This window comes from Sebastes fasciatus, chromosome 18 (assembly GCF_043250625.1).
Source record: "Sebastes fasciatus isolate fSebFas1 chromosome 18, fSebFas1.pri, whole genome shotgun sequence".
NCBI classification, from domain to species: Eukaryota; Metazoa; Chordata; class Actinopteri; order Perciformes; family Sebastidae; genus Sebastes; species Sebastes fasciatus.
Window position 1 is genome coordinate 16,234,851 of NC_133812.1, and position 13,200 is coordinate 16,248,050.

Below are 13,200 nucleotides of genomic sequence, written 5' to 3' on the forward strand. Positions count from 1 at the left end.
TCATAAGCATACAGGTACATATACATGGGGTGGGCTGGGATGGCAGTATCTCAGTCCCTGGCTTGATTTGGGAACCGGGGGGGTCGTCGGTTCAAGTCCCCACATATACAAGGATGGACCGCAGTCCACAGTTTGTAAAATGAATGGATGCTCCACTGTGTCGAAAGCTTTGTGGAAGTCTAACAATAAAACAAATCCATTATCATTAATTCATTCTGAGTGATAGGTTTACCACATAACTCCATTTCATTTGTATCAATAGATTTAACTCTCGGAGAGGTCAAAAAGGTATCAGCAGATGCTTGGCAAAACATAGAGCTATATCATTTTTTTTTTTTTATTTACTACAGTGACTGGATATTAATTTGTAGACCTCTGTAATAACCCATTAGTGCTAGAATTATGTTTTTCTAAATTGAATAATGAATTGAAATGAATTTTGTTCCCCTTCTTCAAGCCATTTGTTCTAGACATGATAAATGCACCTTTAGCTTTTTGTCTGAATAATTCATCTAGTTTAATTTGAAAGTTAGCTAGGTACAGTTTCTCCTCCTCTAATAATGTAGACCGTCTGCTTATCTCACGCCCAGATATTATTATATATATATATTATAATAATCTGAAGGCAGATCCTGTAGTGTGTTTACTGTTGTTGACAGCTCACAGCTGGCTCAACGGCTGAAAGGGAGTCACCCTGAACTTATTTATTGTGCTGAAGTCAGCCTCTGCTGGGCTCAATGTGCTATTACATTACAAGCAAGGTCCATCATTGATATCTCTGTGGTCAGGGTCAGATACATAGCCGGTATTAAATGCATCTACTGTCCAAGTTTTTGGCCATCAAGTTAAAACACAATAAACAAAGCAACAATAGCAGTAATAATAATGTTTATTCAGTCCAGCTCACATTTTTCTATTCACTCTTTGCTGTTTACTACAAAACTAGAAAAAGGCTATATTTTTAAAGGACATTTAAGCCTGCTCTAGAAATTGCAGGTTAAGGAGAGGCACCTTTTAAAAGAAAACATGTAAAGAAAACACCCAAAAAATGTATTTTACTTCACTTTGTCTATTTACATCTGCAGATTTCTCCTTATTGCATATTTAAACATATTTTAAAAATATTTGTCTTAATGTAAGTAATCAACTGAGGAGGTTTCATGGTGATATCTATTAGTTAAAATGTTACCATATTCACCATATTCAATATGTATGGAATTTTACAATACATATCTTGGAGGCTGTTTTCTCAACAAAAAAAAAATCTGAGCCAGAAATCTCCACTTCAGTAACATTTACCAAACTTTCTAGTTTCATTCCTATCTATATTCTGAAGGTTTTTACAGAGGGGTTTGTTCATATATCATTCATAGCCTGATTAATAGAGCATTTTATTATTAAAAACATGGCAAAAATAGATTTTTTTTCATGGTTGTTGACAGTATTTTCTGATTTATGGAGTGATACAAAGAGGTATCCAAAATCTCCTCTGTAAAACCTTTGACTCTAATAGGTCAACAACTGAAACAAGAGTTTTGAACCTGGCATTATCCAATGTTTAGATTTCTGTTCTGGAAACGTATGCAAATTAGCACATATTTAATAAGATAATGCCTCATTTGCATCTTTAAACATTCACTTTCAGAAAATTTGTAATACAAAAAACAAATGTCTTAATGTAAGTAATCAACTGGGAAAGTTTGGTGATATCTATTAGTTACATTTTTTACCCTATTCACCTGTAGTGTCTCCCCTTAAAATGCCTTAAAATGAATTCTTTGCATCTGAGATGTTGAATGTGAGCTGCATTTTAAATTGAATCACTGAAAGGGTTTGAAGTGTCTTGAAGCGTAGAGCCGAAAACCGTTGAAGTCAGTTGAAGCACAATTGCTGAAAGCAATGAATTTGAATTTTTTATTTCAAGTTTCAGCCCTGTAAGCAGTTACATCCTCAGTATGTATGTAAGCACTGAAAGCAGTTGAGGTGCAAAAGATTGAAAGTTTACATTGAATCTCCAGACATAGTTTAAAGGGACAGTGTGTAGGATTTGTCAGCATCTAGTTGTGTGGTTACAGGCTGCAACCAACTGAGCACCCCTCCGGTCACGCCTCCCTTTCCAAGACTGCGGTAACATGAGCCGTCGAGTGCAAAAGCCTTGGTAACGCTGTTCACCTCGTTCAGAGGCCATCTTTACCTTAATAACACTACTGTAGGAGCAACATTTCTGTTAACGTTGAAGTGCCAGAGATAGTTGAAGTGTGTGCACTGTATATAATAATAATAAAGATATACAATATATACGAGAGTGTGAATGAAAAAGGCAGTTACTTTTAATTCTGAGCATCTCAAAGAATGATCACACTATTCCTATAAAATGAAATTGTTTTGGCTGGAATCAAGTGTTTGATATATGAGAAGGTGACAAAGAGAAAGGGGAGATGAGGGGTTTAACTTTCATTTTGGCAAGAGTTAATATATTGACAACCTTTACTTTGGCCAAAATGAAAGGTATGACTTTCATTCCTGCTCCCTCCTCGTCACCTCCTCATATATCAAACACCTGAGGGGTCTCATTTGTCTGTCCATGTGAGAGAACCGGTGGAAGAGGCTGACATCAATGAGAGGGGATACAGTAAGTAGGTGAAATCAGCAGCTCACCTGACCCACAGCCCATTGAGAAAAGACAGAACGAGGGTGTGTAATTCTATGAAAAGACTTTAACTTTCACAGCTCTGACATCCAAGACAGTGACAGGCTGAGAATAAGCTTTGAAGAAATCCTTGAATTTATAGTGAAATATAGCAAAATGTGGGCGAGGCCGCAGCCAAAGTGGCATACAATGTTTGTTTTGTTCCACAAATGACTGAGCATTTTTTTTTTTGCCTGTATCACCTGAGTTCATCTAGCAACGCAGGTGTGTTGGAGGAGGGCACAGGAGGGCGTTTGGCAGCTCTGCAGACAGTGAGCTCAGTTTGAAGATCTCCAACCTCACAGAGACATCATGCGCTCTCTTCTTCCTCTCCTCTACCTGCTCTCGGTCTGGACAGCAGAAGCGGGGGCGTCTGACCCAAACTTGCCCTTCATGGACTACATAGACAATAACCATATGGTCTGCCTGAAATGGGGCTTTGATAACCTGCAAGGAAACATTACACTCAAGTTCATCGTCAACACAACAGGCTGGGTGGGCTTTGGCTTCAGTCCGAACGGAGGAATGGCTGGAGCAGACATCCTCATGGGGGGAGTTGGACCCAATGGAACCTACTTCTCAGTGAGTCATCACCAGATATTAACAACTGCATGTTTCGTTTTACGTTTCCTCCATACTTGGATACCTTTAAATATTACAGGCGTTTATTTTTTCCATGTTCAACAGCAAATATAACACAAAGTCTTGTCTCTTTTTGTCCCTTAGGATCGTCATGCCACAGGGAACTCCATGCCGGTGGTGGACGAGCAGCAGAGCTACACTCTCCTCTCTCTGATTGAGAGTGAAGGTCAAACCATCATGACTGTTCAGAGGCCCATTCGGGCGTGTGATAACAAAGACTACGACATCACTGTAAGACATTCACGTATTTTCTCTCACTTCTTACAGCTCTGGCCCCCAACCTGGGGGTCAGGACCCCCGTTAGTGGTCACCAGGCCTTCTTGATTTAAAGGGGTGTAAGAACTTTTTTTTTTAAATATGCAGTTGGCCTATATGTTAGGATTTAATTAATTTCTGTGAAGAAAAACTAAATGAAATTGTTAAAAGTTTGGATTATTATTTAAGATATAAACGGGATAAGGGCGATAATGATGAAGACCTAAACAAAAGCTAAAGCTTAACAGCCTCGTCCTGCATTAGAAAAGTACAAAGTTAAAACAAACAAAGAGCTAATAGAACAATGGCCAAGCGTCAGGGAGAAGAAAACACTGAATAAGCCTATTAAGTACGTATGATTGTTAAAAAAAAATACATAACACAGACAGATAATTGTATTAAAAGTTCCTAAAATAATAATTAAATTTTCATACAAATGTTACAAATTCATACAAATTTCTTGTTTTACACAAACTTCCTCCAGTTATTGCGTTCACTTTTTTGGTTAATTGTACAGTTTATTAGTTGTTCTGTACTGTTGTTATTATGAATTGAATATAATATGAAATATCCATGTTGCACTTAGTCAGGGGTCGTCAGTTTACTCAATGATAGAAAAGGGGTCCCTTGAGAAAAAGGGTTGGGCATTACTGTTTTACAGTATATATTCTGCATGTGCGATATTAAATGTAAAGCTGGTGAGCACCTGCAGCGATGTTGCATTCGTACAATATCAACTTCAGTTACCATTGGTGCAAAAAATTGCTTGAGAAATACAGTGATTTTTCAATGACTTGCTTTTAAGCATCTTTTATTTCTTCCGGTCAAGTTTCACTGCAAAATCACACTGAATATGTGATGAGATTGGAAATGTCCTTGCCATATGATGTCAGAAAAATGTCAGACTGGTTAAAACTTTATACAGTAAAAAATAATTGATTAAATGTCTTATTGATAACATTTTTATGTAGATTATTATTTAAAAAAAAAAAATACATCCACAGAGCTTTTAGAAAGGTGGAGAATAAAAGTACATGTCTTTCCTGAAAAAAATTTACATGACGAATTAATCATTTTAAAACTTTTGGCGGGTCCAAAATTAATGTTTTCTTTTTCTCTGTGGAAGATATCTGATGTTTATTGGCCAATAGTAAAACAATGTTTTTATCACGCGTTATCTTTTGGTCGTCAGTTAGTGTGGAAAAAATGGATAAATGGCTGAGATTGACGGTAAGTGCCTGGCAACCACTTGTTGTGAAGTAAATGCAATGGAACGGGGGAGGGAGAATCAGTGTTATCAATAGCACCTTTAATGAACTATATGTCTTGTAAGGGTGGTTGCTACCCCCTCTCGGAGGCTGCTGTTTCTATGGGAACAACACCATGCCTACAGGGCAACATCCCTCCTCAACTCATTAGACCTCACTTAACCTTAAACTTTGTTTGTTATTTTACACCATGGAGCTTTAACCTGAATCAACTTTTTCCATTTTCTCCATTGTTGTGCCTTATTATTTGTAATACTAGAGTCCTTTGTATTACTGATCTTTTATGTAAAGCTCAAGTTTCCTGATTGTAGCCATGTAAACTTCTTTTGTGAATGTTCTTCAATACCGGTCCATTGAATTGGGTGTTTTCAGATATGAAGACAATGGCAACAAAAGAAAGAGGTACGCGAGATTCTGCTTTGCATTGAACACATGGAATGCTATAGAAGAACACCTATAGAATACCTTTGCTGTATGAAGTCAGAACATTAAACCGTCTGTGTTTATCATTTCAATTTAAAAAAAATAAGTAGTTTCTTTAAGGTAAATAGAGACTCCTGTGTTCTCAGTTTTGAGAACACAGGAACACGCCTCATCCCTCGTCCCCGATGAAAGCCCTCTCATGTTGCCACTTTTGTATTGTATCATATTCGTTGATTAAAATCTGCATTTCTTTTATAGGTCAAGCCTGTTAAAATTATCTACGGCTACGGAGAAAAAGATGAATACAGCTACCACGGGGCCCGTAGAGGCACCAAGGAACTCAACCTGCTGAACTATATGCCCAGGACGACCTCAACCAACTCCAACTATCTCAGCGCCACGGTGGACAATGTAGGAATCATTGAAAACTGTTGTGACAATGATAGACAAGGCATGTTTGTAGGAATTTGAATAGCTCACTTATCATTATCTAACGGGAGAGCTGGAATACATTATAGTCAGTGGTGGAATGTAACTAAGTACATTTACTCAAGCGCTGTACTTAAGCACAATTTTGAGGTACTTTTATTTTACTTGAGTATTTCCATTTTATGTAACTTTGTACTTCTACTCCACTACATCTCAGAGGCAAATATTTTACTTTTTACTCTTTTATACTTATTTGACAGTATTAGTTACTAGTTACTATTAGTTACTTTGCAGATTCAGATTCTTAATACAAATTATAAACCAACTAATAAATCATGATTATATATAATAAGTAATTATTAAATATGTAAGGTAGCTCCAGAGACAAAGGCGAATTGTGTTTTGTTCACCTTCATCTTTATTTTTTGCAGATCACTATCCCTCAGAATCAGACCTACTACCACTGCAAGGTCATGAAGTTTCCAAACTTAGATCCAAACACAATATATCATGTATATCAGGTAATCATCCTTTCTTCATGTTATTGTCATCACTCATCTGTCACCATTAATCAAAATAAGCAATTTAATGCTGTTCTTTACATGAGATGTTGGATTTACACACCATATACTGCTGGGGTTTCAAATGCAAAACAAGTCTGACAACAATGACAATACTTATTTGTATTAGTTAGTGTCATTTATTAATTCCTAGCTGAAAAATGAAGTACAAGCATTACGATTTTCATACTTATTTCTACCTTCATTCACCATTTTTCATTCCTTCTGTACCAAATCTATCCTTATACTTTTCCTCAGTTTGAACCAGTGATCGAGCACGTTGACATTGTGCACCACATGCTGCTGTACAGCTGCCCCCCCTTCGTGACGGAGCCATACGACGGGTGGTGCTACATGGGCAACCTGGGGGACCACTGCTACGGGGTGGTGGCTGCATGGGGAGTGGGAGGAGGGGTGAGGGAGAATCAAGTGTTTATCTCTGAAGGCTTGGATCCATTTTGTTGTCTGTGTTCTCCTGTGTATATTCATGTCAGTTTTGTACTATGTGCAAGCTGATCCACATTTTATTCCTGATTCCTCAGGTGTTTGAGCTTCCAGAAAATGTGGGTATTCCTTTTGGAGGTGCGAACAGTAAAACATTCTATAGGCTGGAAATCCACTACAATAACATAAACAATGAAAAAGGTAAATACTGCAGTTCCTTTTTCACACTTTCTATATATATATCCTATTCTTGAATTGTGATATTACAAAGTACACATATAATATTGGTTACAGATTAGACATGTATTGATTCTATGACAGATTGAATGGCTCAAACTGCTGAAATATGCTGAGTTTGAGTTCTTAGTACAGGTCAAGTTCCTAGTATTTTTGGCAATAGCATCTCTGTGTTAAATCCTCCCTGCCTTTGCTCCTTGTAAGCGCCAAACCTCCAGTTTATAATGCAGAATTTCTCTTATGAGTTCATACTTTTCTTTTTTATATATATATATATTATTACATTTTACATGAAAGTAATTCAGTAAAAAATTTAAATTAAATGAATAGGTATAAAATAAAGTAATAAATAAAACATATAAGTCCCATGTGTCAGTAGCCCCATTTGCTGGCAGAGGTAGTGGGAAAGTGAGCCCTGAGTGTTGCCATATATGCACGAAACTCTACATATTACGAATGACAAAACAGTCACTCATACAATAATATACAGACCAACTACTAATTATGAGGATAACAAGACATATAAGTAGAGAGGCACAGAATAAATGGGATGGTATACGGTAAAAAATGAAGCAGAAACATTGAATAAAATAAATAGGTGAGTGAATAAATTAAATTAAAGGGCACCTATTATGCTAATTTTCAGGTTCATACTTGTATTTTGGGTTTCTACTAGAACATGTTTAAATGCGTTAATGTTAAAAAAAACACTTACATTTTCTCATAGTGGCTGTGCTGCAGCACCTCTTTTCACCCTCTGTCTGAAACACTCTGTTTGAGCTCATGACCCCCCTCCCCTCCAAAAAGCCCAGTCTGCTCTGATTGGTCAGCTTGCCCACTCTGTTGTGATTGGTCAACTCGACCAAACTCTTCGGACTCCGCTCCAGCTCCGCTCTAGCTAGCTTTGTTTGAGGGCGCAAAACTACCCGCTATAGGCAGTTATTATGGAAATGTGTTACTTGGTGACATCACCACGCTACGGAAGAAAAGTGGCTTCAAGTGAGGTGTTCATCACATGACCAAGATGCAACATTTTTGAACTCATGTCTCTTTCTGTTTAGGTCGGACAGACAGTTCAGGACTGCGGCTGCACTATACAGCCAAACTCCGGAAGTATAATGCGGGCATCCTGAACACAGGTGTGTCGCCAGGTGGGAACTACGACATCCCCCCGAAAGCCACTCAATTCCGCACCTACGGCGTGTGCAATACCTCTCTCTTCTCACAGGTCTGTAGTGGTTCAGTATGGATTAACTTATTATAATAACTTAGACAAGTAGTTAATAGTTGTTTTTCTAGTTGCTTATGACTCTGGTCCTGATAGTGTTTACTGTCCACCCCTAGCTTGTGAATCCTGTGCCTGATCTGCAAGTGTTTGGTGTGATGCTGCACACTCACTTGGCTGGGAGGAAAGTCAGAGTTGCCCAATACAGGTAAGAAAGAGAGATTGGGGCTTTGCTTTATGTCAGTCAGTATCAAAGCTGAAGAACTAAAACTGCCTTGGTTTTGTAAAAACACTGTCACACATTTTTGGTAACAGTAAAATCAAAGTCATCATCGGATTTCAATGGACAAGCGAACAAGAAAGAAGAAGATTAAACCTGCAATAGGCAGAATGTTTTTGGCGTCATTGCGCAAAAATTATGTAATAACCTTTCAGCATATTGTAATTCAAGTGTTCTCAGAGAAAACTAGACTTCTGCACCTCCTCATGGCTCTGTTTTCAGGCTTTAAAAAATCTAGCCTGTGACAGGAGACTTTGGCCAATCACAGGTCATTTCAGAGAGAGAGCGTTCCTATTGGCTGTGCTCCGGCTGGTGGGCGGTGCTTGGTATTTCCTAAACTGATCTCAACATGGCTGCCAGGCCACAAACTTTCTCATTTTACAGCTAAACAGTACACTACAAGATGTTTCTAAAAAAACATTTGAGGCGAGAAATAGGCATTACAGTAACAGAATATTGATTCATATTTGATCAGTGTTGCCTAGTTTGACCGTTTGATCGGAGTTTGCAAGTGATTGACAGCTGCTCAGAGATGGCAGGCTCCAGCTCGGCTCTGATTGGTTGTTTTCCTCCGGTCTGTGAAAACTTACAGATGCCATTAGGAGCATCGGAGGACACAAAGGCACATGATTTTTTTCAGATTACCTGTCTCATGCACTACTGTCAGGATATAGTGACGTTTCCAAAAAAATATTTGTATTAATCATATTTGCTGCTTTTCTACCAACTGCACCTTTAAATAATGAGTTTAAGGTAATTGTGTTTTGGGATAAAATCCAGTTTTGATACCGATTATGCATTGTAGCATTGTTTTCTTGTAAACATAGTCTTATTTCATATGTCTTGGTCTCTGTAGAAATGGAAAGCAGATACACTTTGTGGCCCTGGATGAGAACTACGACTTTGGGCTACAGCAGGGCACCCTTTTGGGAAAAATCAAGACCATAAAGCCAGTAAGTCTCTATTGCCTCCATGCCCAGATATTATGCCCATATGTTACAACGCAGTTAATTTATTTAGTGAGCTATTAGTTGTTAAAAACTTTATACTATTAACAATGTTCCATAATTTATCAAGCCACATTACTTGTCTCCCATTACAGGGTGATGAAATTGCAGTGGAGTGCACCTACAGTACTACCAATCGCACCAATGTCACTCGGGTAAATACTGTATGACCTCATGTCATTATACAATGTGCTTTAAATGAAATCAGTGTTGTCCAAGACCTGGCTTTCATATTTCCATGGCATCATACACTATGTTTTAAATCCATACACATGTATAAAGAGAATCCTGTGTCTTTATTGCCTGCCATGCTTTACATTTTCCTCCTTCAGATGGGGTTAGCAACTACTGATGAGATGTGCCTGGCCTTCCTCCTCTACTACCCTGCAATCAAGGTCACCACATGCCACAGCACCCCAACTACAATGACCACAAGTTACCTGTAAGCCCCGATGCAGTCCTTCACCTAATATTTCTGCTGAGACTGCACCAGTGCTGGTACATATTTTCTTCAAGCAGATGTATCTTGATGCTCTTTTAAAGTAGCTCTATTTCTGACAGCATGTCTGAAGACACCACAACTTCAGAGCAGGATAAAATTGCTAAGCAGGAGAGTTTCATAAAGAACCATCCACACATTCAGTATGCCGGTAATGAAGAAGTAAGTGACAGTCTGAACTGTTTGTTTAGTTGAAGATTTTTTAGTTTTTAAAACTGTGGAGTCCCCTGTCTGTCATTTCTATATCATCTTTTCTTTTTCACAGGACAAATACGTATTTAACCCAAATGGCACTGTCAGGGAGATGATGAAGACACCTACTGTCAATTGTCAATTTCCGGGCGCGGTGACCAGCGGCACTTCCTGGATTGTGAACCCAGCAGGAATCATACTTCTGCTACTCTCGATTGCAATAATGTAACGTGGTTGTATGAGCAACAGATCCAAACCACTGCAGTCGTGATAAAAGAAGGCACAGTTGATAAAATCTCTATTGTATCCAAATGGGGTATATTCAACTTTACAGGACAGGCTCTATATTTTCATAGCATAGCTTTTCTCTTTGGTATTGATTATTAATCACAGATCAGGTGTCATATCATTAGCAACTGTCATTGATTTACATATTGGGATTTACATTCCTGTCTTACTTTAAAGGGACCGTGTGTAGCATTTAGGGGGATCTATTGGCAGAAATGTAATATAATATTAATAAGTATGTTTTCTTTAGTGTATAATCACCTAAAACTAAGAATTGTTGTGTTTTCGTTACCTTAGAATGAACCCTTCATATCTACAGACGGAACAGGTCCTCTTCACAAAGCCCGGAACGGACAAACCAAACGCTGGCTCTAGATATAGGGCCATTCACGTTTTCACATTTTCGCGTCGGCCACCGTAGTTTTCCTACGTGCTTGGCACACAGGAAAAATTTCAGTTGGTTGCAGTCTGCAACCTCACCACTAGATGTCGCTAGATCTTACTTACTGCACCTTTAAATTCTGTTTCATAAAAGCACAAATATTTGGCCATATCAGACAAAGACAAATCAGTTAATTACACACTCAATTTATACAGTTTTCAGGTAAGGTTTGACCATACATGATCAAATTTATACCGTAAGACCTACAGTATAGCATACCCTGAAACTAAACTATATATAGATGTATATAGTTTAGTATCATCATCATCATCATATGAAACTAGAAAACCTGAGGAATCCATTGGTACCAACATAAGGAAGCTAAATAACGCTCCAAACCTGCGCTAAATTTTGGCAAGGAAAAACTGTCATGGCCATTTTCAAAGGGGTCCCTTGACCTCTGACCTCCAGATATGTGAATGAAAATGGGTTCTATGGGTACCCACGAGTCTCCCCTTTACAGACATGCCCACTTTATGATAATCACATGCAGTTTGGAGCAAGTCATAGTCAAGTCAGCAAACTGACACACTGACAGCTGTTGTTGCCTGTTGGGCTGCAGTTTGCCATGTTATGATTTGAGCATATTTTTATGCTAAATGCAGTACCTGTGAGGGTTTTTGGACAATATTTGTTATTGTTTTGTGTAATTAATTGATTTCTAATAATAAATATATACATACATTTGCACAAAACCAGCATATTTACCCACTCCCATGTTAATAAGAGTATTAAATACTTTATAAAAAAAAAAAATCTCCCTTTAAGGTACATTTTGAACAGATAAAAAATGTGCGAATAATTTGCGAATAAACATTTTAATCCATTGACAGCCCTAACATATATATATATATATATATATATATATATATCCATCCATCCATCCATTATCTGTAACCTGCTTATCCCATTCGCACAATTAACCTCACTTGCATGCCTTTGAACTTTTGGAGGAAGCTATTTATATATATATATATTTATATGTATATGTGTAGTATTTCTCAATCAGTCTATGCACAATTAGCCATGATTATGTATTATGGCAACACTTTATGTACTTATCTCTGTTTGTGTACATGTATATTGTGTTCATTTCATACACTGTAAGCCTGATTGCTTGTATTTATATGTATACAGTTATAAAAGAACCAATCAATTGCTAATTTTTCACTCAATAAAATATAAACATCCCAAATAATGAATACAATTGGTGTTATCACAATCTTTAAAAAAGTGACATGCAAGTGACATGAAGGCATGTAGTTACAGAAGCTTTCCACAGGGAGGAGCTCTAACTTATTCTGCTTGTCACTGAGCTGTCAGCAGAACTGTACTATAGCTTGCTAAAACTGCACAGAGGGGGTTTAGATATATTATTCTGTTGGGTTCCAGCACATGAGGGGGTGAAAGGGAATGAGTTTGCAGATAAACTAGCAAAAAGTTCACTGCAAAAGGAAATAACAGTACCAGTTTTACTTGGGAAAGGAGAAGGAAAAGCTGTGATTAAAAGGAAAGGAGTGGAGATATGGCAGAAAAGATGGGAGGAGGACCAGAAAGGAAGGGGATATTTAAGAATACAAAAATTGGTCATAACAAAGACATATAAAGAAAGGAACAGAAGGGAGGAAATCATCATAACAAGACTCAGACTGGATCTGGACACAGGTCTTAATGGCACTTCGGCTTTAATGGGGAAAAGGAACAGTGACAAGAGTGGGGATTGTGGTGATAAAGAAAATGTGCGGCATATCTTAATTCATTGTAAAAAAAAGGGGGTTGAAGAATTTAAGAAACTCCAGATTCTTACTTTTTATGATATCAATATTTCTCAAATATGTGTTTTTATTTATAAGATACTTTCTGGTGGGAATATTCCTGAGCAGTTCAAGACCTATTTTAAAACAAATTCTCAGGTCCATTCTTACTCAACCCGTCAATCTCTAGATCTTCATCCTCCTAAATTCCTCCTAAAATTTTCAAAAAGATTTAGGGGAACCAAATTATGAAGTAGCTTTTCACATCTATCAATAAACTGTTCATCTGTAAAATGTTTCAAAAGTCGCTTAAAGGGTCATTTAATTGCTGTTTTGTAATTGCTTTTCCCCATGTTGTCCATGTATCTGTTTTAATGTTTTCTATTTTTTCCCACTCACAATGTTGTTTGGTTACGATTGCCCAGAATAGATATTTATATCAATATTCTCCTCGCAAACACTAATCATACACTTCCACGCAACACACACACACACACATTTACTATATTGTTATTGTTGTTATTATATATATATATCTTGTCCTAATTGTTTGTTATCACTATTAT

The 13,200-nt window shown here is 37.5% G+C and overlaps 1 protein-coding gene across 1 annotated transcript; it reads left to right on the forward strand.

The window, feature by feature from the left end:
* Positions 1 to 1,303: 1,303 nt before the first annotated feature.
* Positions 1,304 to 10,471, forward strand: moxd1l (monooxygenase, DBH-like 1, like). The gene is made up of 13 exons (XM_074615900.1): positions 1,304 to 3,271; positions 3,416 to 3,562; positions 5,536 to 5,688; positions 6,138 to 6,227; positions 6,525 to 6,680; positions 6,809 to 6,911; positions 8,009 to 8,175; positions 8,292 to 8,380; positions 9,309 to 9,405; positions 9,555 to 9,614; positions 9,792 to 9,901; positions 10,021 to 10,120; positions 10,224 to 10,471. Exons 1-13 carry the CDS (start codon positions 3,002 to 3,004, stop codon positions 10,377 to 10,379), a joined length of 1,698 nt encoding a protein of 565 aa, XP_074472001.1. The 5' UTR covers positions 1,304 to 3,001; the 3' UTR covers positions 10,380 to 10,471.
* Positions 10,472 to 13,200: the final 2,729 nt, after the last annotated feature.